The 22,765-nt window shown below is 31.0% G+C and overlaps 1 protein-coding gene across 4 annotated transcripts; it reads right to left on the reverse strand.

The window, feature by feature from the left end:
* Positions 1–2,039: 2,039 nt before the first annotated feature.
* On the reverse strand, positions 2,040–17,682 carry LOC132948925 (paired mesoderm homeobox protein 1-like). Of its 4 annotated transcripts, none has more exons than XM_061019624.1 (6): positions 17,545–17,682; positions 17,145–17,462; positions 6,910–7,085; positions 3,887–4,058; positions 3,157–3,279; positions 2,040–2,313 (listed from the first exon to the last, which is right to left on the reverse strand). In XM_061019624.1, exons 2-6 carry the CDS (start codon positions 17,350–17,352, stop codon positions 2,147–2,149), a joined length of 846 nt encoding a protein of 281 aa, XP_060875607.1. In that variant the 5' UTR covers positions 17,353–17,462; positions 17,545–17,682; the 3' UTR covers positions 2,040–2,146. The 4 variants fall into 4 exon arrangements, with proteins under 4 accessions (XP_060875607.1, XP_060875608.1, XP_060875609.1 ...); XM_061019625.1 differs by having other exon boundaries at positions 17,145–17,444; positions 17,545–17,679; XM_061019626.1 differs by having other exon boundaries at positions 17,145–17,449; positions 17,545–17,665.
* Between the last annotated feature and the right edge of the window lie 5,083 nt (positions 17,683–22,765).

Here is a 22,765-nt window from a genome sequence, read left to right on the forward strand (position 1 = left end):
CAAAATAAAAAATTTCAGACACATAATAATGTTCATATAAATTGCTTATAATTTTAACTTTTAATTCGTTAATGCTCAGCCTTGCCAAACACAATAACTTCCTTCCCACTTTATTCAGACTTAGGACTGACAACTTAAACGTAGTTGGTGTGGTTAAAATTTGTTTTGTTTTTGTATTGCATAAAAAAAAGTCCAACTCAATTTTGAATTGAATCTAGTCCGTATAATATATTATAATAAAAATTAATAATATAATGTGTATAATATTTGTATATGTATAAAATAAAAATAATAATAGAAAAAATCAAATTTTATTAGGTTTATTGCGATGGCTCAAACACTTCACATAGTCATACTGTGTAATTTTTTGTAAGTTATAATCTGAAATTTTATTATTTATATAGTTTTGTTTTTTTACTTTTTTTTTGAGGTCAATTTAATTCTGATGTTCTTATCTTTATATATGTATTTGTTTGAAACGTTTTTAAAACTTCTATTATTTTGAATATATTAGGATGATGATGATAAAAATTTGAATTTAATTCAGAATGGAAACTTTCACAAGCGTCATTATCAACGGGCGTATTTTTTTCGTGTGGGAACTTACGTACGGGCGTATTTTTTTTCGTGAGGGAACTTACATATTATGTACTCGCTTACCTGCTATGTTTCGTGTAGGAACTTACCAAACCCCTACCCCTTACAAATAACGTTACTTTTTTTTATCATTTTTTTTTTAACCATATTTAATTTATACGATTCAATTATTATGTATATATTTTACAATCATAGACCTAGTGATAACAGACCTATATTAGTACTAAGTACAAATGTACAATCATCTCACTTATATGGCTATGTAGTCGTAAATCATAAATCATAATTGATTTTTATTAAATTTTATTTTTAAACCGAACTCTTTTCTTTCTGCTAATAAAGTGATAATATTTATTCCTGGAATGTTTAGTAATATTGTCAACTATTATCGGAATCCAAAACAAATATAATTGATTTTTAATTTTTCTGGGATATCCTATACCTGTAACACATTCAAAACTTTACTATTATAACGTGGAAAATAACGCGTTTGTGCGTTACCTCGTAGAAATTATTTTAAGTAAAATTTAATGAAATTACTGCTGCGTTACAGACAAAGTAATTGCGTTACAGTAATTACGTTACGTCACTGCCCAACACTGCCTTTCACACACACAACCGATTCAAAGTAAGAATTGTTCAATAATTTTGTGAGATATTTACTATTCATATTTAAATATCATATTTGCCAGATGTATCACCTGCAGTGGAAATATATTTCAGGTTTACAGATAATTTTTTTTTCTCATAACATTATATGTTCTTCAGTGTAGTGACCAACAATAATACATCAATGGGTTGTGCCTATATTTATACATATATTGATATATTATTATTACGATCGATCGAGTTCGAGCCAGCACCGGGACCGGACGATATTATCAGGCAGCCACCGACTGCATAATATAACCGGCAAAAATCTTCGAAGCGTCCATAATTATTGATATTATGCAAATACACAGGGACTCACCCACGTGCCCACAAATTACAATCGACACATCTACGCTCTCGCCGAGTTCTACAGCGTGACCGCCTCGTGTCTGTGGGTGGGGCGGTGTTATAATAATATATGCACAAAATATATTAGTGTCACCTCAAAACATATTTTGAGCTTCACTGGTCCAACCAATTATTTACTTATTTGCTAAATTATTTCTATTTTACATATTTTATACATATATTTATATATATATATTATATATATATTACGGTTTAAAATGTTTAGGTTATCTAAGGTATAATACAAGTTACATTTTCACGTCTTGCATCATAGGATTCAAATTTGATACAGCGACCCACTTGACCCCTCTAGAATCATACTGTACAGCAGACCAGTAACCTGCACTTGTCCATCTTCTTTTTAAAAATATTATTTAGAAAAAAAGTTGTTTAAGGAGACAATGGAGATGAGACACTGTATAATTAATAATAATGTACAAAAATAAAAGTAAAAGCGAACAAAATTAAGTATATTTTAAATATAATAAAAATACATGTCGACGAGCTGTAATTTATGGTATATATAATATATATGCGGTCTGCAAGTCTACTACATATGAGGTGTGTCCATATAATATTCTTGAGGACGAATTCTCATGTTCGCCAGGTTAGTGGAAACCATGTAACCGGCATGGTGATGGTGGTGATGGTGGTGGTTCGGTACTAGACAATTTGAAACTCCCATCGACATCGAAGGATTGCCGTGGGCATGACTACCTGTCGAATAATATAAAACTTGATCATAGAAATAATTTTTTGATTTTTTTCGACTTCTTAAAACATTTGACGAGGAGTACAATTTATAGCAAATTGTATAGCGAGACAGTGTATTAGATATTAAGAAATTAAAATGCAATCGCATGAGCATGAAATATAATACCTTCATTAAATTAGTAATTCATTAAATAAGTAATTATTAAAAAGAAGATATAGTATTGTATCATACGAGGTGGGGTGCGAAAAACGTAAACAAGTGAATGGGGCAAGCCGCCGGCCGGGACACGGAATGAGAATATGAGATAGATGCTAGGTCAACCGTCAACTGCGCGAAGGGAAGAAATAAAAGAAGTATCTGCATCAATACGGCGAAAGGCAAGGGTTGGGGTGTTTAGGGTGGAGCGAATAGTGGAGTTTCGCGAGTGTCCAGGTGGGTGGCGGATTTTAAGAACTAAGCTGTAGGTAGCGTTTGATAGAAAACGGGTTTGGACATGTTCATATTATACGTAGTTGACACGATTTAATATAGTAGTAACTATTACTATTTAGTATCTTAAATCGTGGTAGTTGATTGCTTGCCAATTGCGGATGGTAAACTGATATATTCCCAAACGGACAAGATATAATTTTTGATAGTGAACAAAATGAAAAGCAACACGACCATTAAATTATGTATAGCTATTAGTTATGACTAACCTACAGTCCCATACTAGGCTCATACCTGTATTAGGCTCATACCTATAGGCTGCAGTAGGCATATCGCAAATCGTATTAAATATTATTATGGTTATCCAAATCCAACAATAATAATATATTTGTATTTAGACTCCTCGGTATAGATACCTGTGGTGGGGACTGCTGCAGGTAAGAAAGCCGGGTAACTTGATGAGTGTTGAAACATTCCACACTGTGACAAGCCGTTCGATTTCCACGCCGAGTACTCGAGGAGACCGCCAAAACCGGAGCCTGCAGTATAGACACGTTTTGTTTAGGTTAGGTTAAATGTATAATAATATAAATTTGAAACCATATTCGCATTTCATTTTCATGTCTAATAATGATCGTCGCCTAACTTACTTACATACCTAATTTGAGAATAGGACTATATTACTATAGTATATAGCTATTCAGACTGCAGACCATCGCGCCGTATTATACATATGATATAGCCAATATAGGTTAACATGTTGTATTGGTACAGACACGAGACTCGATTTGAGGCATGGGCAAGATTATAAATAGGTCAATAGGTACAATATAGGTACCTAATGATTGTTTTAAAAGAACTAAAGAATATGTTGATATTATAAATGAAATAAGTTAAATTAAAATTGTGGTTTTTTATAATAGTTTTAAAAATTCAATGTTTTTTGATTGTTATATTTAGGTATATTATAAAATGTTGATGTGATTATCACAATTATTTTTGACTAGGTATACGGTATACCTACAATACAATTAATTGTTGATGATCAAATGATTAATTGTTAATAGCCCACTACTAAATCATAATATATACTTTGTTGTTACTGTATAATAATGTATCTATGTGATATATGTTATATATACTCACCAGCTGTAAACGGAGGTTCCGCGTGAACGACGTTCGTATTTGACCTGGGTAAAAGGGGTTGTTCTACGTTCGGAGATCTGCAATCGGGTGCGGTTGATAGCGTGGGGTTGTTCCTCGACAGACTACTTCTCTCGTTCCTTCGGAATTTCGCCCTCCGGTTTTGAAACCAAACCTGATCGGACGCACAATGTCTAAATTTAGTGTTTATATTATAATATACCCGACATGCCAGCTGTATGTCCTCACTCCTCTGTATATTATAGTGGCTGCTAATCTACGATAACGATTTGATTTCGATCCATGCACATCATCTGTTGATTATCGTCTATCGTTTCAACTCATAGGCAATAATCATGCGTTACGCTTGATACATTTAATTTTTGCGAAAACAGTATAGGTCACATGCACTTTCGCAGTGCACTGTCGCATCAGGTAGGTGCGTATAGGTACAGTTATAGTTATTTATAAAATATAAATAGGTATGGATTTCACGTTTCGTTTTGTTTTTCCACATGTGTTGTTCAAAACCAACCGTACCCCCCCCCCCCCAAAAAAAAAACAAAAATCCATAATTCCTAACCAAAACAAAATAAACAAATACTAATGGCCATACCTAATTGCCGATGCTTCGGAGTTAAGACTAATAAAAAAAAAAAATGTCATGTTACGATATTGTTTTGATATTGTAATTTTTGTATACAATACTACAGCAACAAGGCATCATAATAATATGGTTTAATCGAGAATTAATTTTGAAAAAAAATGTCTCATATGGAAGCGAGCACGAGGTCATGCGCTTATCGCCTGCAAGAGTAAAAAAGTAGATATTTACTACCTATATGTAAAGCTGGGTAAGTCAATAACTTTTTTTAACTCAGTTAAGTTAAGTTAATATGCATCAATAACAAAAAGTTAAAAGTTAAAAGTTAATTTAACTATAGGTGAACTCGGTTAAGTTAAAAGCTAATACACACTTTTTGTTAACTTTTTATTAAGTTAAAAAAAAGTTAATTTGTTTATACAACGCTTTACGCTAGCGTACTTAATTTTTTTCCAATCCAAAACTAAATTCTAGGATATAGTGTTTATATACAGTACTTCCATATAAGTTAGATTCGAATGATATAAATTTTTAACTTAAAACAATTTTCGATTCATATTTTTTGACATGTAAACGAAATGGACTGAAATAGTGAAATATTATAAAATTAAAAACAAAATAAATTAACTGAACTTACTTCTTAAAATGAAAACTTAACTCGTTAATTTCACGTTAATTAAGAAAGAAATTTAGTAAGTTAACAGTTAAGTTAATGAAAAGACAAAAGTAACTAGTTAAGTTAATGCCCAGCCTTGCCTATATGTACTTTATAGTTTATATGCATATAATAACAACATAATAAGTATGCACCACACCAAGTTTATTTTTTCCACGGGTATACAATAATAGTAATACTAGTACAACACACACACACACACACACACTTGAATAGTCTGCACTGCACACACATGTATATATAGGTACGTTGTAGTATACGTCTCTCATTCGAACGTTAATTGATTCGGACTCGAGCCCCGCACACGTGCAAGCGCGCGGCGAACAATCCATGTTTATATTATACATAATATGCTTTATAATAATATATAATATAATTGTGTATAGCTGTTGCGGCGGCGGCGTTCTTCTGTGTGTGTTATATATTCAGTGTTTCACCGGGCGCTCAACGTCTCTTGGACTCGAGCCCTCCGCTCGCGCGTCACGAAATCACTGGTCCGCGAATTCCGCCGGGCGGACTTGACAGCCTCCTCTCCGCAGACCGAACTTCCTTTGATTTACCGTGCGTAGGTTAGATACATGGATCATATATTTCGTATACACACTCACATGTATATATATATATAAGATACTTGTTGAACGGGCGCCGACCGTCCAAATTAGGGACACATGTCAACACGTGTGTGCGAGAGAGACTTGAGTTGTGTGTGGTGTGTGTGTGTGTGTGTACAAGAAACCCACACGCCACGTCGGCCACGTGCTTCTGTTTCGCTGCTGAGTATAATATATATGTATATATATATGACTTCACGAGGTGATCGCGTCTCTGTCAATTAACTAAACGCGCCGGATTAAAAGTGCGACGGATGCGCCTGCAACAAGTGCGCACCCGGCCCGAGTACGACCGCGAATAGAATAGGTTTAGTACGGTGCGCCAGTGCTTGTCAATCACAATATTTATAAACTCTATTATTAATTGTATGTATAGTGTTTTTCAAATTAAAATGGAAATTATCGTACAATCAAAAATTGTAATGAGGTATCGATATTTACTTATAGGAAATTAAATTATTATAATATATAAGTCACATTTAACAATGCCATATTATAATGACAACTAACCAATAAAAGTACTATCTATCGATAATACTATAGAGAGTACTGATAGAAGAGGATCTTCTTTAAGTTTTTTTCCTTTTCTGATAGGTAGGTAATATGGTTTTTACATACCTATATGGCTTTACCTAAATATAAGTACTTGCAGCCAAATATCTACTATGATTGTGTTTTTTTATACAAAAATGTAATTTTTACATAATAAAAAAATTGAAGTTCGTACATAAGTACCTACTTATTATTATTTTTATATTCGAGGACCTATATATTATGAAACCAGTGGCGAACACAAAGAGGGGTCACAATAACTGACAGCTTTCCTACCCGTAATGTCTTCCTCAGTGGAAATTTATTTCTACAAAATGCCCCTCTCCTCTAGTATTATTAGTAGCGTGTGGTACATATTTAATTTCAGGAAAATTGTTATTAGCACAACCCCCTCTGCAAAAATCCTGTGTGTGATGGCGTGATTGATGCTATCAATTTTAAAATTGTAAATAATATTTATTTAATTTTGTTGTGTAGTATAAGTTCATTATTTAGATAAACGGTTTAAGAATGCACAAAGGACACAGGTACAGACATTGTTTGTCTTTTATACAAGATATTATATAGAAGATAAAATGCTTACTTGAACTCTAGCCTCTGACAGACAAACTCTTCTTGCTAGTTCCTCTCTGACAAATGCGTCTGGATAATGAGTCCTTTCAAACACTTTTTCTAATGCTCGCAGCTGACAACTAGAAAATGTTGTACGATTTCTTCTCGGCTTACTTTTCCGTTGACTGTCTGTCTCTGAGTTCGTTTCTAAGAATAAAGTTATGAATTATAATGTTATATAATATTAGCTTATTAACTCTATATACGGTACTAATAATATTATGTTTATTAATTATGACTTGTGAGTTTATGACGAATATCAACGAATATTGTGATTATATTATATAATAACAATAAATAATCACGTATATAAATTAGATACTGAATGATAAGTACACACGTGGTAATGTGGTATTACTGCTAATAACATATTACTACTCGTATATAATTTTATATTAATATTGTTACAAGTAGGTATTTATGTACATTTTTTAATTTCAAGATAAAATATAATAGTTATTGTTTTGTGTTTGATGAAATAAAATTATATTTCTCTAATTGGCAGATTTTTTTTTAGTGGGCACCCGTCGGCATTTGGTTGGGGGATGGCGGCACTTCTCTCCGGACACCGTGACTTGCCCCAAGAAAAATGCCACCCACAGCCGAGGTTTTGAACCGGCGTCGGTGCGCGTTGCAACTCCACTCGGCCATTCCGTCCCCCTATATATACAATATATATTCATTATTCAGGCATCCGTCACTCATCAATTTAAACTTTTTGACATTTACATCCCAAATACGATGAAGTTAAATGAGTCTTAATTGCCTTAAATATTTTCATTAGTGCATATAAATTAAACTCACCGTGAAATTAAAGCGTTCTACCGTTATGTACACATATTATTATTATTATAGTTACCTATATATATATATTATGAGGAGTTATATAATGTTTCGTTCATACTTCATATCTATACAAGTATGTAACCCATTTTTAGTACAATAATTATATTTAAAACAATTATTATTATTTATGCTCCTTCTTCCAAAATTGTTTTGAATTTATATGATAATTATATTGCATAATATATACATGGTATGGTGTACCAGAATGATCAGACAAATGAAATAACATTTCTTCTAATCAATATTAAATTTTTTTTTATACATTTTATAGATGCTTGCGCTACAAGTACTGTATAGACTTAATTATTATAGGTAACTACTTAAAATTCATATAATAGCCAGTTTGTAATTATAATTTTATTTTAAAAATAGTGACGGTAAAAACGTTTATAAATCAAGTGGTTTATTTTTTGCAGTTTTTTTTAAATATATTTTTTTGGAGTAAACTAATTAAAAAAATAGGTAATAACTTTTTTTCAAATATCTCTTATGGAATTTTCAGCCAAAGGTAAATCTTAAATTATTTATTATCTACCTATATAATTTTCATCATTTTTTTACGTTTAACTAATAAGTAATAGCTAGTATCAATTTTTTTTTCATTTTTTAGTCTTTCTGGTAGGTACTTGCAGCCTACCAGAAAGACTTAAAAATGAAAAAACACCCTGTCTAGATATATAAAAATATATACCTTAATATGATAATGTATATGTATTATTCTAAAGTAAATTACAATAAAGTATTAACTATTAGGCATTAGTTACCAAAAATTTAAACATCCGACAAGAACCTATTAATTGTTTTATACCTTATACAAGTTATGTAATATGAAATATATTATTATGGATAATAGATAAGCGACATACCTTTTAAAGTCTGACTTCAAAGTTATTCAATTTTATAAAAAGCTATTATAAATTATAATTACCTACAATATATTATGTTATATAAAATAAATTAATAAATAAAATAATAAAATGGTGCCTTTTGTAGCACGGGGTGCAGGTTGACCGCTGTCACTAACATGTCCTGAGGTCTAGCATCGGCCGGTGTCTGTAGCTCCCAGGACCTGGATAGCCGGATGGGTGATCACCCTGAGTTTTAGGGACGAATCCTCTCCCTATATAGTATATATACACGTGTTCCAAACCAACCGTACCCTCCCCCACAGTAAAAACCAGCTAATAACCATGTAGCGTTGAAGTCTTAAAAATAAAAATAATAAAGTAATTAATAACAAGTATTTTTATTTATTTTTTTTTATTAATTCACCCGCGGCAACTTAGGCCATAGGGTGGTTTTTAACTGCGGGGGAGGGTATTGTAGGTTTAAACACGTGTGTTAGTTAGTTTGGCAGATTTTTTTTTTGTGGGCACTTGTGACTTGCCTGAAGAAAAATGCCACCTGCAGTCGAGGTTTTGAACCGGCGTCGGTGCGCGTCGCTCAGCCACTCGAGTGGTCACACACCGTCCCCCAACAACTATTTTATAGACATTCAAAATTGGAAGTAGGTACAAAAAGTAAATAAGTCCAATAATTTGTTATCAATGTACCTTGGTCGCATTGGCGCAAATATGGGGGGGACTTGGGGGACTTAGTCCCCCCAAATGTCGGTCAAGTTCCCCCAGTTCAAAATCTAGTAGTTAGTACTAATTTTTATATTCTTTGATACTAGCAATATGTAACTAAGCAATATAGTAACTAAGCAATATGGCCTTTGGAGAGGGGGGCTTGAGTCCCCCCCAAAAAATTTAGTCAATTTGCGCCTATGCTCGGTCGTATATATTCAATATTGTATCTTGATTTTATATATTATAATTAATACTTAGGATCAAGTACTTAACAACAATATATAATATTTGGTGTGCAGAACAATTTTACTAAATTAACTATATGGAATCTATTTGTTGTATAGGTTCTTTATTTAAATTAAGTAATGAAATACGACTAAATTGATTTTGTCAAATATCCAAAATTAAAAATGAAGAATCTTAATTAAGATGCATAAAATATTTGATGTTTTTTCTGAGGAGACCAAATGTATTTCAGCGGCTCATTAGTAGTGTTTTTTAAATGTAATTTAAAACATCTGTTTGAATTAGCATACATACTTAAATTTACACGTTTTTTATTTAACAAGCTATAGTACAAATTAATCATATATTATTTGATTGTTTACATTAATAATTTAAGTACCTACATAATATAATGTTTATATAATTTCTCATCCACCCACATCCCGTTCTCGACCGTAATATTCATTCTAATATCAATTATGTTTTATTTTTTTTAATTAATAGGGTAAAAATTAATTTAATAACGTATGTATATTATAATATACACCCAAGATGAACACAGTCGAGAGGTTTAAATTTACGGGAGACTAATGCAATGGAACATGTCCAATGACACAAATGACGACGTTAGTGTTTTGGTCTATTAACCATATATTAGTTAACCGGCCTAATAAATAACATTAACGAAAACATAAATCAGACGCATTTTAACAACATCCCGGGCACGGCGTGTGCATGACATTTTTAAGTTATTATGCATTTCCATGTGCCTCCGTGATGAACCGCTCGTTTAAATACTTTTTTTGAAAATGTTCGGTATAAGTTCCTTGTTCGGTTGTTTGTGTTTTTTTTGTCTTTTTCTTAGTGTCTTTGTAATCAACCACATCGATTATTTTTAAAGAAAATAAAGGATATTCAATAAATAAAAACTGCACGAGCATTACGACACGATTAAGTGTATATTATAAATGTTGTATTAACGATGATAAACACGGCCTGCGCGTCTGGTCCGTCAAAAGTGTGACGACAAATAACAATAATAAATATATAATAATCAAATTATAATACTTCGGTATTACAGCGTATATTATAATAATTAATGTATAATGGTACATTAATTAATCGCACATATACTTATGGGAAAACGACTGGTTTATTTTATAATAGGTATTTACTATGTAGTATAATATATCTGCAGTATGCTACATGCGTACTTTAAGTATTTCGCATGCCAATAAAAGAGAAAAGAGGAAAATCGAGGAGAAGATAGCTCGCGCCCGCTCGAATATACATTTGGCAAGCGTCGAGCAATTAAAAATCGTTCGATCAATCGTCGGGGCAAGTATACGCGGATTCCTGACCTTTAAGTCGCGGGCACGGAGACGTCGAAAAAAGTGGACGAGCGAGCGCGAGAAGAAAAAAACTGAAAAAAAAGCCACGAGCCGGACGTGCAATGAAATGCATTTTTGTCACGGTTTTAGGTCCCTAAATAATAGCCATATACATAATATACATAGCGACGGGTGCAGGTGGCGAATGCGCTTTGCTGCAGGCTTGCTATATAATATGTCAACCCTTTATAATCAGCGTAGTAAATATATAGGTATAAATGTATAATATACAATATTATAATTTATATGTACATTATATTAGGCACCTATATAATATCAACGCTGTGGATTGAGAGCTTTTCCGCATTACTTTTCTACTCAATATGGGTATTTGCTCAAAATAATAACTCGAGTAATTGTCATACATTATAATATACTTGTCCGTATATTATAATAGTCTAGCTAACCCGCGATAGAAACTACGTTTTACCTACTGTAATCATCGCATATACCTATACGTAGGCGATATAACGTGGCCGCATCGATAGCCTTTGTGGATTTCGAAAAACACTCGTCAAAACAAGAGTAACGAAGTAGTAAAAATGTACTAATCGCCGTAAAATTCTCTGCTTCGCTCGAAAACCAATAAAAAAAAAAAAAAAAAAACCAGAAGCAGTTCTCGTGTCGCCACCGTGTGTGCCGACCTAAAATATACTGGCTGCTGCTCGACAAGACAACAAGTCTCATATTATATTAAAATAAAATTTATACATTTTATTATTATGCATTAGATGTGACACGTTAATACATAGTGTCACGCGTAGTAGGTATATATACGGCGGCGACTGCAGGACTTACGGCCGCGCAGTCAGACGGGCTCGCGTCTCTGCGGCAGCGGCTAAATTTAAATCCATAGACGTCTGTGAATGCGAAATAATCATCGCTGACCATATTGTATGCGATTCATCACCAGATAAAATGCACTTCAAAACAATAAAATAATAATATTTAAATTTCCATACACGTTACCTATATAGGTTATACTGCTTAGGAGATTAAAATCCCTTAGGTACCTGCGCAGTATGGCTGTATACTATATACTATTCCGACGTATAACTTTTAAGTATCTGCTGCAGCCTATTTATTATATATACATATATCAGCTGTTTAATAATTTAATTTCAGAATGCCGAACTGTGGTAGAAGATAAGTAGGTAGGTACCTAACGGCTACCCCGTTGACATTTTAATTTATTAAATGCACAATAATTAAATAACAATGCAAATCTGTATGGATACAATCGAAATGGTGGCAATAGAACACTGCAGTTGTATAGGTACTGTAAAGCAACGAGTCTTGTAAACATTCCCCCCAAAATGATTTGCCTTAGTGCCCAATAAGAGTCTATATAATTATCAGAAACATTTTTATATTTCATGTAGATCTTTATGTTTTGTAGAATTTACGCTGCGAGGTGTCATTTTTTTTTTTTTTTGGTTCCAATTTGTCGAGTTATTTTTACTATAAATATAAAAAATGAATTCTTTTAAAATTAAAAGCCTATCAAATAGTTTACAACTGTAATTTGTTACTGCATTTTTTGTTGACACGTTGATAAGTTATATTGTTATGTTCACATCGTTCAACAGCTTACATATCCATACAGGATGTCTGTATGTAACAGAAATAGCTGACGAATGTACCTAATTAAGTAATGTAGTAATAATTATGTAGTATTAACTAACTACCAATGTAATAACTTTTGTTATACTCCAATATTCCATTTATTTTTTAAATATATATAAATTAAAATAATATTATAAAATTAATAAGAATAAAAGTTATTAGGCACATATTATATATAGTCATAGTGAATATTATTACATAATATTGTCATATATTTCCGTTACACTCTATTTATATAGGTATAATCGTATATATATATGTGCGCATGCGTGTAAGTGCATTGTGTATTAATGTATTTTAATATGAATTGTGTTGTATTAAAGCCCTGCAAAGTTTCTGATGCCTTGTAACCAATTATATATATACTTAGATAGTTAGACTTGTTTAGTATGTATACAATTTGTCACTTTATGGAAAGTGGTGTATGTAACATTATTCTCTTCGTCAGATACATAAAAAATGGCATTACTATCATAAGATATGGCTGATGAAGAATATTATTTAGATTTGGTTTATGTTTGATGGACTTTTTCAATTTTCTTACGTTTAGTTGAAAAATATTATTACATTATTTATTTTCATTTTATTACGAGTTATATTACTATTAAACTTAAACTATACTGCAAGAAGATTTTTTACACCTACCCAAAATATGGATTTTCATGTCCTATAAATTATTTTCTTACAGCAAAAAATAACTTTGTTGTATCTGTTATTATAAATTACAATATTATATATGTTATGCAATTTTAGCATTTATCATACACCAACTCATTTTAGATTTGATTCAATTTCCGCGAAAAAACCTTCTTTAGCACTCGAGCACTCCAAATATATAATATTTATACTGATATACTATAATTATGTTTATATGCCTAAATTATAAGCTTTACGGCAGACTGCCAAATAAGCATTTAAAATTATAATTCATCATCAACCCGGGTAAAATAGTAAAATATTCATTAGGTTTAGTATTTTATTTTCGATTGATCAGATTCGTGTATAATAAGTAATAACAGTAGTTTATAGGTATAATGTCCTTTATCTTCCTTTTATTGCTGTAGTACATATATAGTATAAATCTATTATCTGCTATGTACAGTACCTATACACAGTCCTAATTATTTTTTCGTTTAACATACAGTTATTCCAACCATGTAGCGAAAATGAAACAATAGTTTAATAAATTAATAACTGAAAAATGAATCATTATTTAAAAATGAATAACTTAATTTTCTGATGAAAACCATACCATACCATAGGGCATAGACCATAGAAAAAAGATTAAGGAATAGGTATGACGTTATAAAGAAGAAGTCTCTCACACTCTCACCCGCACTTGCTGTCTCCGTGCTCCGTCTTACTGACATAGCCACATAGGTACAAGAGCAAATTTGCGTTTAGCAGATCAAATTATTTGGTATTAGAATGGATTGACCTATAATCAAATTTAAAAGTATAAGAATATTATCTGTGTATTTGCTGTATACGTATGTATTTATATGTACACTGTTGTGATTTATAAGACGCATTCGGATTTTATAATCATACGATTATTTTTTATAAGCATTTAAAGTTCAAATTTTGACAAAATTCATCAACACTTCGAAAATGTTCAAACTATATTTCAGTTACAAATTCATAAGATAGACATTTTGATCCCCACAATTTTTCCTACCTTCAACAAATAAAAAAAAAATGACTGGAAATCAATTTTTACGATATTGGATTTTCATCGGTAAATTATCCATTTTCCATAGGTACATGATAAAATGTCAAACTATTTTGACTCTTTTTGAGCTATTTTTAGCCATGACATTTTTTAAAATGTTGTAAATTTTTTTTCAGTTAAAAATTCATGAGATTTTTTTTCATAGTTAAGACTAAAAATTTTAAAAGAATATTTCACACATGCTTTTTTACTTATAACAAAAAAAGAGTTGACTTAAACTCAACTTTAATTTTTTATGAGCGTTTGAACTTTTATTTGTACGATATTCAGCGGTAAATAATCGAATTCCCATTTATCGATTTTTGATATTTTGTTATAAGTAGGTATATGGTATATCCAAAACAAATAACCTTGTAAATAATAAAAATTATCACCAAAAATGTATATTACAATTTTCCATAAATGGTACAATTTTTAAACTATTTTGACTCTTTTTGTGCTATTTATAGCCATGATAATTTTTTTTCATTTTATAAATTATTTTTCAGTTGGAAATTCATACAAGTTTTTCTAAGCTAACATTAGAAATTTTAATAGAAGGTTCCCAACAAGACTTTCTACCTCTATAAAAAAGAAAAAGTTCACCAGAAAGCATGAGATTTTTTTGATTTTTATTAGTTTTTTTAACTATTGAATTTGATGATTTATACTAGACGTATGGGTATGACACGATGGATCTGCTCAGAATCGGTTTCGTATACAAAAATTTATCATTGAATTCAAATATAACACATTCATTACAACGACACGCTCGACAACTACTGTGCAGCAGAGTGGTACCCACTTGTTCACCTTTATTATTCATTAATATAGTCTGCATTGGCATAATATTGTGATAATGTGGTCTATGGGATAGCAAGGGGGGCATTTGCTCATTTACTTGGCTAAATGTAAACCATCATTTTACACGAATTTTTTTTTTGTTTATTTACATTTCACCTATGAGTGTAACTTTTATTCCTTGTAGAACATGAATAGTAGAAAAAATATAATTTATAAAAATCATTTTAATGGTACCTATTGTTATTATTAGAAACATTCCGTATAATTGATCAGAGGTAAAACATAAACTATACACCGATATGGGAACTATTTATTAAAAATTAAAATTAAATGTACATTGTCTTTAACGTTTACATCTCAAATTAAATTCTACACTGCACTAATGTACCAGTTACATATTGAATGTTAGAATAAAGTATGTGTGTAATATTGTGTGTAACATACACAATATTTTTTATTTAATCAAACTGCTGAATAATTCAATAATTTTGATATCAGTATCTAATTCTATTAATTTTTTTATCTCATCAATAATCAGTAACGCGAGCTTTTAATAAATACTATTTACTTTTAAGTATATTATAATTAATACTATATAGGTATTTAGTACTTACTCAAATATTTGCTTAGAATTTATGACATTTGCTAATTATTAAAACTTCATAAATTAAGAAAATTGATGTCGTATAGCGTGTGTACATTTTTACCGTTCGTAAAATGTAAAAAATAAATAACTATTAGGTACCTATATTCGTAGGATTCTATAATATATAATATTTCCACTACACTTTTTAATATATCATAAGTACCTATGTTTCACAACACTAAAATATTATAGTAGGTATTTTACTACCATCTGGTAATCCACAATCCATGTATCCATTTTTGACACAATTGTATCTATTTTTAATTTCTGCACAAGTAGGTAAGGGATATCTATGCGGGTGCGTCTTACATATAGACGCAAATTGGGAATAGGAATATAGGATGCTTGAACTTGTGGAGCCTGGAGGGGTTATACCTAGTCACTACCTACCTAAAAATGTTTAATAAATCCTAAAATGTCTTGTCTTTAAAATTCTTAAAAAAAACATCTAAAAATTTAAGTATATTAAAAAGAAAAAAGAAATTGTATTAACTATGTATACCTGATTAACAAAATATAAGTAACATTTTGTTATTTTTACGTATATATAATACTTATGTGCCACTTATTTGAGAATGCTGATGTGTCGTCTATAATTTTAAAAGAAATGTAGCAAGAAATGCGTTACAATTATACAAAATGCCAAACTACCTAAGTACCTAACTATAATAATTCCTTATAATTCATAATTTTAACGAACAGAAAATGTGCAGAATGGGTTTTTGTTCAAAATATAGGCTGTATAATAAACAAAAATATAAAGGTCATCGATATTTTGAAAAAATTAGCATCACTCGGTGCAACAGGTCACTTATTAATAGGATATAAAGCACGTGTGATAAACCCATAATATATACAGGGAAACTTCCATATAACGAAGTCATAAAAAAAATCATATTTTGGAGAATTTCGTTAAATAGAATTGAATAAATGCAGTTCTAATTTTGTTTGGTTTTTAAAAATATTTCGTTAAACGTAAGTTTGTTATATGGAAGTTTCACTGTATTATGATATAATACAAGTGGAATCGGAGCTCCTAGGAATCAGCCCTCCCGATAAGTTTTAGTCAAGCAATATATTTTTGGGTTAGTGTCAGTATATAATATATAATACACCTATATTTAGCCGGTAAGTTTCTTCTATAGTCGTAGACCTTCCCTTCCTGCGAAACTTGAAAGATATACGCTTGCAGGCTAATCCAAAATTCATTACTCTTTAAAATGTATATAATGCTAGCAATTAATATTTATTACTTTCATGAATCTATAAGCTACTACAGGTATAATATATTATGTAATGTCCTTCCAAAAATCGAATCCCAGGTTCGCGGATTTATGCGCGTCGTTAACTTCGTTCATGATTATATTTACATTTTATTATACTCACCGACTTCGTAGCAGGGTGTCGTGCATGTGGCCGCCGGCCGCTTATTGTCGTCGGCCGCGATGGCCGGCCTCCGGACTTGCAACAGCGAGTCCACCGTGAACCTCTTGGTGTTTTCGGACGCGTACTCGTCCTCGGGCCTGCCGTACCCGCCGACGGCGGCGCCCTGTTCGCCGAGCATGTGCAGGACGAAACCGCTTTCGAACCGCATACAAAAAAAAAAAAATTCGCGACAGCTATCGAGTATACGGCCCGCGATGTTATAATGTGGAACGTAGATTATTATTGTACGTATTGTGATGCCTGTGCTGAAACGGACCGCTGTATGTGTGACAGTATATCGATATTTTAGTATAATCAAGAACAAAATGTATAAAATACGTATTCTATACGTCATACACACCTGTGCCGTATAATATTATAACAGTTTTTCGGTATTATTGCACGATAATATCATATAATATAATATGCGCTCTATACCGCGGAAGTGCAGTAGTTGTCGACGCGGAGGCGGTGGCACGCGAAGACACACTGTGACGACTCCGAGACGTGAGATATCCAGTGGCGTCCGCTCGTAAATATATATATAAAAAAAAGACGAGACCGCCTCTACAGTGGACGCGCGTGCGTGCGAGAGACGAGCAGACGATATTATTTAGGGGGCGGCGGCGGCGGCCTTTTGGTAGGAGTCCAATCGCGGGTGTCCCCGCGAATTATGGTGTCTGTTCGAAAAACTGACAAGCGACCGCCGCCACTGTGCGCGCGTAGAGGTCTCTCTATATATATATATACACACACGCAGGCATATACTATTATAGATAAAGGTATATATGACACTTTTAACAGCGCGAACACTATAATATAGCTGTAGCTCATTATTTCGAGTTTTTTTTTTTTTTTTTCGGAAGACTCGAGAAGATACATAATAACCATAATATTATGTATATAATATGTGCGATTTTAACATTATCGATAATCATAATATTATGGGTACCCTCATTTTGTCGTCCCCGGGGTAGTTTTAGCTATAATATATCATGTCGTCCCCGATAGTTCGCCATTATATCATTTTTTAATATTTGAATATTATTATATTTTGTAATACATTCATATTATATTATATAATTTATAAGCCATGAATATCATACATTTTTTATATTATGTTAAAAAAAAATCTATTTTTCATCAAAAACGTCTTATACATTTTAATATATAATAGAAGTTATCGATTAGCTTTGATTCTAAGTTTAAAAAATGTGGCTGGTAATTTTCAGAGTATTTACTCATTAAAAGTTAAATTATTTTTTGAATTCCGATTCATTAATCATGGTGGTATACTAAATACCGATTTGAAAACCATGTAATAATAATGTAAATAATATAGATAGGTACCACAAGCGGCACAACTGCACAAGCCAATATGGTCCATATGCAACTACCGAGGCTATGGTTTACAAATTAAAGAATATTTTATTATTATTTCAATGTAAATTATGAAGTAACAGTAACTTGTTTTTGTTATTTACAAATATGTTATATGTTAATACCTTATTGATACTTTGATATTCTGAGCGGAACTATGAATGTATTTAGTTTACAATAGTATTATTTTTTAAATTTTGTGTCTGTCATTAGTCATTACCTTTAGAGGCAGATAAAATGCTTCGATTTTCTACTTCAGTATCTTTTCTGGTAAGAAAATGAGTCTAGACGGTACTTTGTGAGTCCAATTCCTAGTAATTTTCAAAAGCGTATAGGGAAACACCAAAAAAAAAGAAGCTGGGCAAGTGGGTGTCGCTCTGCTATACAGTAGGTTACAAGTGGGTCACTGTAATGGATTGAATTAAATTTGAATTCAATGATATAATATCATTGTATAAGAAAAACGATTCTGAGCGAAGACGGATGACCAGTCAGATGATATTATTAAGTACCTATATTTGATGATATTATTGTGAATAAAGTAATTTATGTTTTATAAACTATTTACGTGGAACCCTATTTTAAATTTTTCAATCCTTAGCTATAAAAGTTGAACATTTTATAAATTTTTAACCACTGAATAATTTGTAAATTTTCAATTTGATAAATTTCGTCAAAATTTGAACTGTAAATGCTTCTTAAAAAAATTGTGCCTATGTATTTCAAAATATTTTTCAACTTCTATTGTAGCAATATATCAGGAGCTATGTATTACATTTTTACGCTTTTTGGGCCAAAAAATACAATTTTATTGATTTTTATAGAAAAAAAAAATTGAAATTTGAAATTGTCTGTTAATAGCACAAAATGTGTTAAAATATTTTCAAAATTGTGTGGTATACCTATAGAAAATGTTCGTAAACAGTTCAAAACAAATACATTTTTTTTAAAATGTTATCGTATATAGAAAATTCTATTATAAACAACCAGTAAAAATTTCATATATCTACGTTCATTTGTTTTAGAGTTAGACACCTGAATGCACCAACTAGATTCACTTTCCCATCGAACAAGATACTGTTGAAGAAAATCAAAGCAGTTTTACTGCCCCAAATGGTGGTGACAGACACAAAAATAAAAATAATAAAAACAATTATTGTAAAATCATACGTTTTCATCGCTCCGCTCAGAATCTAAAACTAAAGAAAAACGGGTATTTTTTCATAAAACCAGATTTTGACATAATCTATTTAGTTTTTTTTAGTTGCACTTGTCAGCACTTGAGATATACCAATATTATCAGCGATATCATCATGGACGCACTTGAACTATTAAAAAGGTACGATGTACTTAACGGGACGCACTCGGACGACTAAGTCCGAAAATACAAAATGTTCTATTAAATTGTCATTTATTATTATATAATGTTTTCAAGAAGTAATACATTACAACGTATGATAAAAGCTTGGAAAAAACTATGATAAAAACCTATACCTAGCTAGGTACATACTGTTGGGTTCACTGATACGACATTTGAGAATTATTCTCGTATCTTGGAAGTAAAAATATGTTGTTTATAAATTCGTAATTAATAAATTATAATAAAATTATGGTACTAATACTATTAAGTAGGTAGTATGTACGGTACACATTTTTACGAAACGTTTGATGATCGAAAATGATAAAAGGTTCTGACAAAAGAACACTGCTGCAGCTTATGCAACATGTTATAATATAGTAATTATCGTTATGTTTTTTTTAAACATCAGTTTTGTCCAATGAAAGTTTTGTTATATATAGTCACGATAAACGATAAATGGTTACAACGCAGTTAACAGTCTTAGTATACATGCAAAGGTTAGGGGTAGACGAAAATCCCTAAAATAAATCTAGTTAGTACCTATATCTAACCAAGACATCTGGTCATGTGGATTATTGATCTAAATTTGTAATTAGAAAATATAACTATTAACTAATGTTTAAATGTCTAATGAAGTATGACATAATAGCAAAATAATAAATATACAAACTGGGATTTTATTTTCATTCTTTTCATTAATTTGGTTTTCTAACATGATTATTACTAAGTGCTATGTGCCTATATGTGTAATATTGGGTAGGTATTTTATTTACAATTTCGGCAAACAAATATTTTATGAAAAAATCAAATATTTATTTTTATAATTACGTAATAGGTATGCTGCAGGTAAGTAGATATGTTTTTTTTCCCTATTTTTATTTTCTGTATCACTATTTAAGTACATCCGTCATCTACAGATTTAAATGTTTGCAAGATTTTGAAAAACTTAAAATGTCTTTAGATAGTTTATTTTTTATTTAATTTTCCTTATTTTTTAAGATTCAACCATGTTAATATTCGGACGCTTTTACAAATTCGGGATGAAGTCACTGCGCATGCAGACTTTGAATTTTTAGATGTTGAGACCAATTCATATTTTATTCTAAGTCTTTCGAATTTGTGTTTAAAATCTGATGATGATCTTATAACGATTTCTCTCAAATTAATTACATATCAATTAATTAGTACTAACCTTAGTTTAGTTTTGTTGTTTAATTGACATTTGACTTATCAAATTCTTTGAGTTTCTTGATGACTGGGACCTTAACATTATTTTAATATGGTTTGATGTCGATGAATCCTTGATATTCTTGATAACACTTTTAAAATTATTACGATATAATTATAATTTTGAACATTCGTAGGTAACTATATCATAATTCATGGTTAATAATAAAACATTTCCAATAATTTTTAAATTTACAACATGAAATATTATTAGATAAGTTTATCCGCAGGTGTGTTTGCCGTTTAGTAAGTACCTACCTAAATATATTCCATAGACAATTTATTTTATTTTAAATATTTATCAAATGAGGCGTACTAATTCAAATTTACGTATACTTAATTGTACTGTCCATTTCTTTGCTTATAATTTGATAGAGTTACAAATTAAATTTTCCTGATTTTTATTAATTTGTATTTCGAAAATATTATTAGAAACCTACGATAATTAACATCGTCAAGAAAAGTACCAGATAATTTTTTAAGGAGGTTTTCTAAACTAAAGTATACGCACAGTAATGTATACTGTAGACAATGGACATGCATAGTTCCTTTTGAGTTGTTGCTTGTTCCTACAGACATTTAGAAGTACCTACCGAAAACACATAAGTAGTCAATAATTTTTTTTATAAATTTTCGAAATTCAATTTAAAGTTCAGAGTTAATTGATGTATCCTTTTTTAAAACACTATTAACGCCCATGGCTCAGGCTTCCTACACCTTCTTAATTTTCATATCCCCACTTTCAATTCTCGGTCCATTCCTACACATTCGCAATTCCGTTCCACCATATACTATTCTTATGGCGCTAATAACCCTATTGACCGAAAATCTCGTGTAATTAACCGGCTAAATTATTATGATATGTTTATTTAATGTTATCTATATGTGCACTGTTTAATATAACTATTTCATATTTGTTTAATTCAATCGTTTATAAGCAATGATACTTTGGTATTTTTATATTGTACCTTAATTGTTTATGTTATGTTTTTTCTGAATTATGTAATTTTTATTAATTCTCTGTAATTTTATATTTTATGTTGTACTGTATTTGAGCCTTCGGGCGTTTACTCAATAAATAAATCAATAAATCAATATAAATCGTATACCAATAACTACCAGAAACGAGCTTGTAGCTCAGTAGTCAGTTGGTAGGTATACCTACGCATCAGATATTATTAATGTAATTTACTGTAATTGGTGTGCCTGAAATAAATAAATAAACAGTGCAATTAATATATTGACCCTAAAATACAAATTTTGTTTTAGGCGCAACTATAAAGGTCCATGCGGCCCCTTTCGGGGCATACGTAAACTGTGCCCAAATGACCTTTTTTTTGTAAACTGCGCCCGAATTTTTATCTATGTTAAAAAAATATAATGTAAACTGCGCCCAAATTTTTATCCACATTAAAAAGGTATAATGTAAACTGCGCCCAAATTGTACTTACAACTTAAGCTGTGCGCCGTTTGTAAAATATATAAAACTTTTGAATTATTAAAGTCACTATGATTGTGTACTTTTGCAATTATATCACAGAAATTATATTGTTGTCTAAGAATACCAACACGTTATCGAATAGTTATTGCAGCAATACGGCATCTACTGATGGCT

This window comes from Metopolophium dirhodum, chromosome 7 (genome assembly GCF_019925205.1).
Source record: "Metopolophium dirhodum isolate CAU chromosome 7, ASM1992520v1, whole genome shotgun sequence".
Classification (NCBI taxonomy): domain Eukaryota; kingdom Metazoa; phylum Arthropoda; class Insecta; order Hemiptera; family Aphididae; genus Metopolophium; species Metopolophium dirhodum.

What these genes read in the sequence shown, in the direction of transcription:
- LOC132948925 (XM_061019624.1), bottom strand. Translation starts at nt 17,352, where the DNA reads ATGCGGTTCGAAAGCGGTTTCGTCCTGCACATGCTCGGCGAACAGGGC. An exon ending in TGTCAGAGGCTAGAGTTCAA is followed by an intron (nt 4,059 to 6,909) that starts GTAAGCATTTTA and finishes GCGTCCGATCAG; the next exon opens with GTTTGGTTTCAAAACCGGAG. An exon ending in GGAACCTCCGTTTACAGCTG is followed by an intron (nt 3,280 to 3,886) that starts GTGAGTATATAT and finishes TCTATACTGCAG; the next exon opens with GCTCCGGTTTTGGCGGTCTC.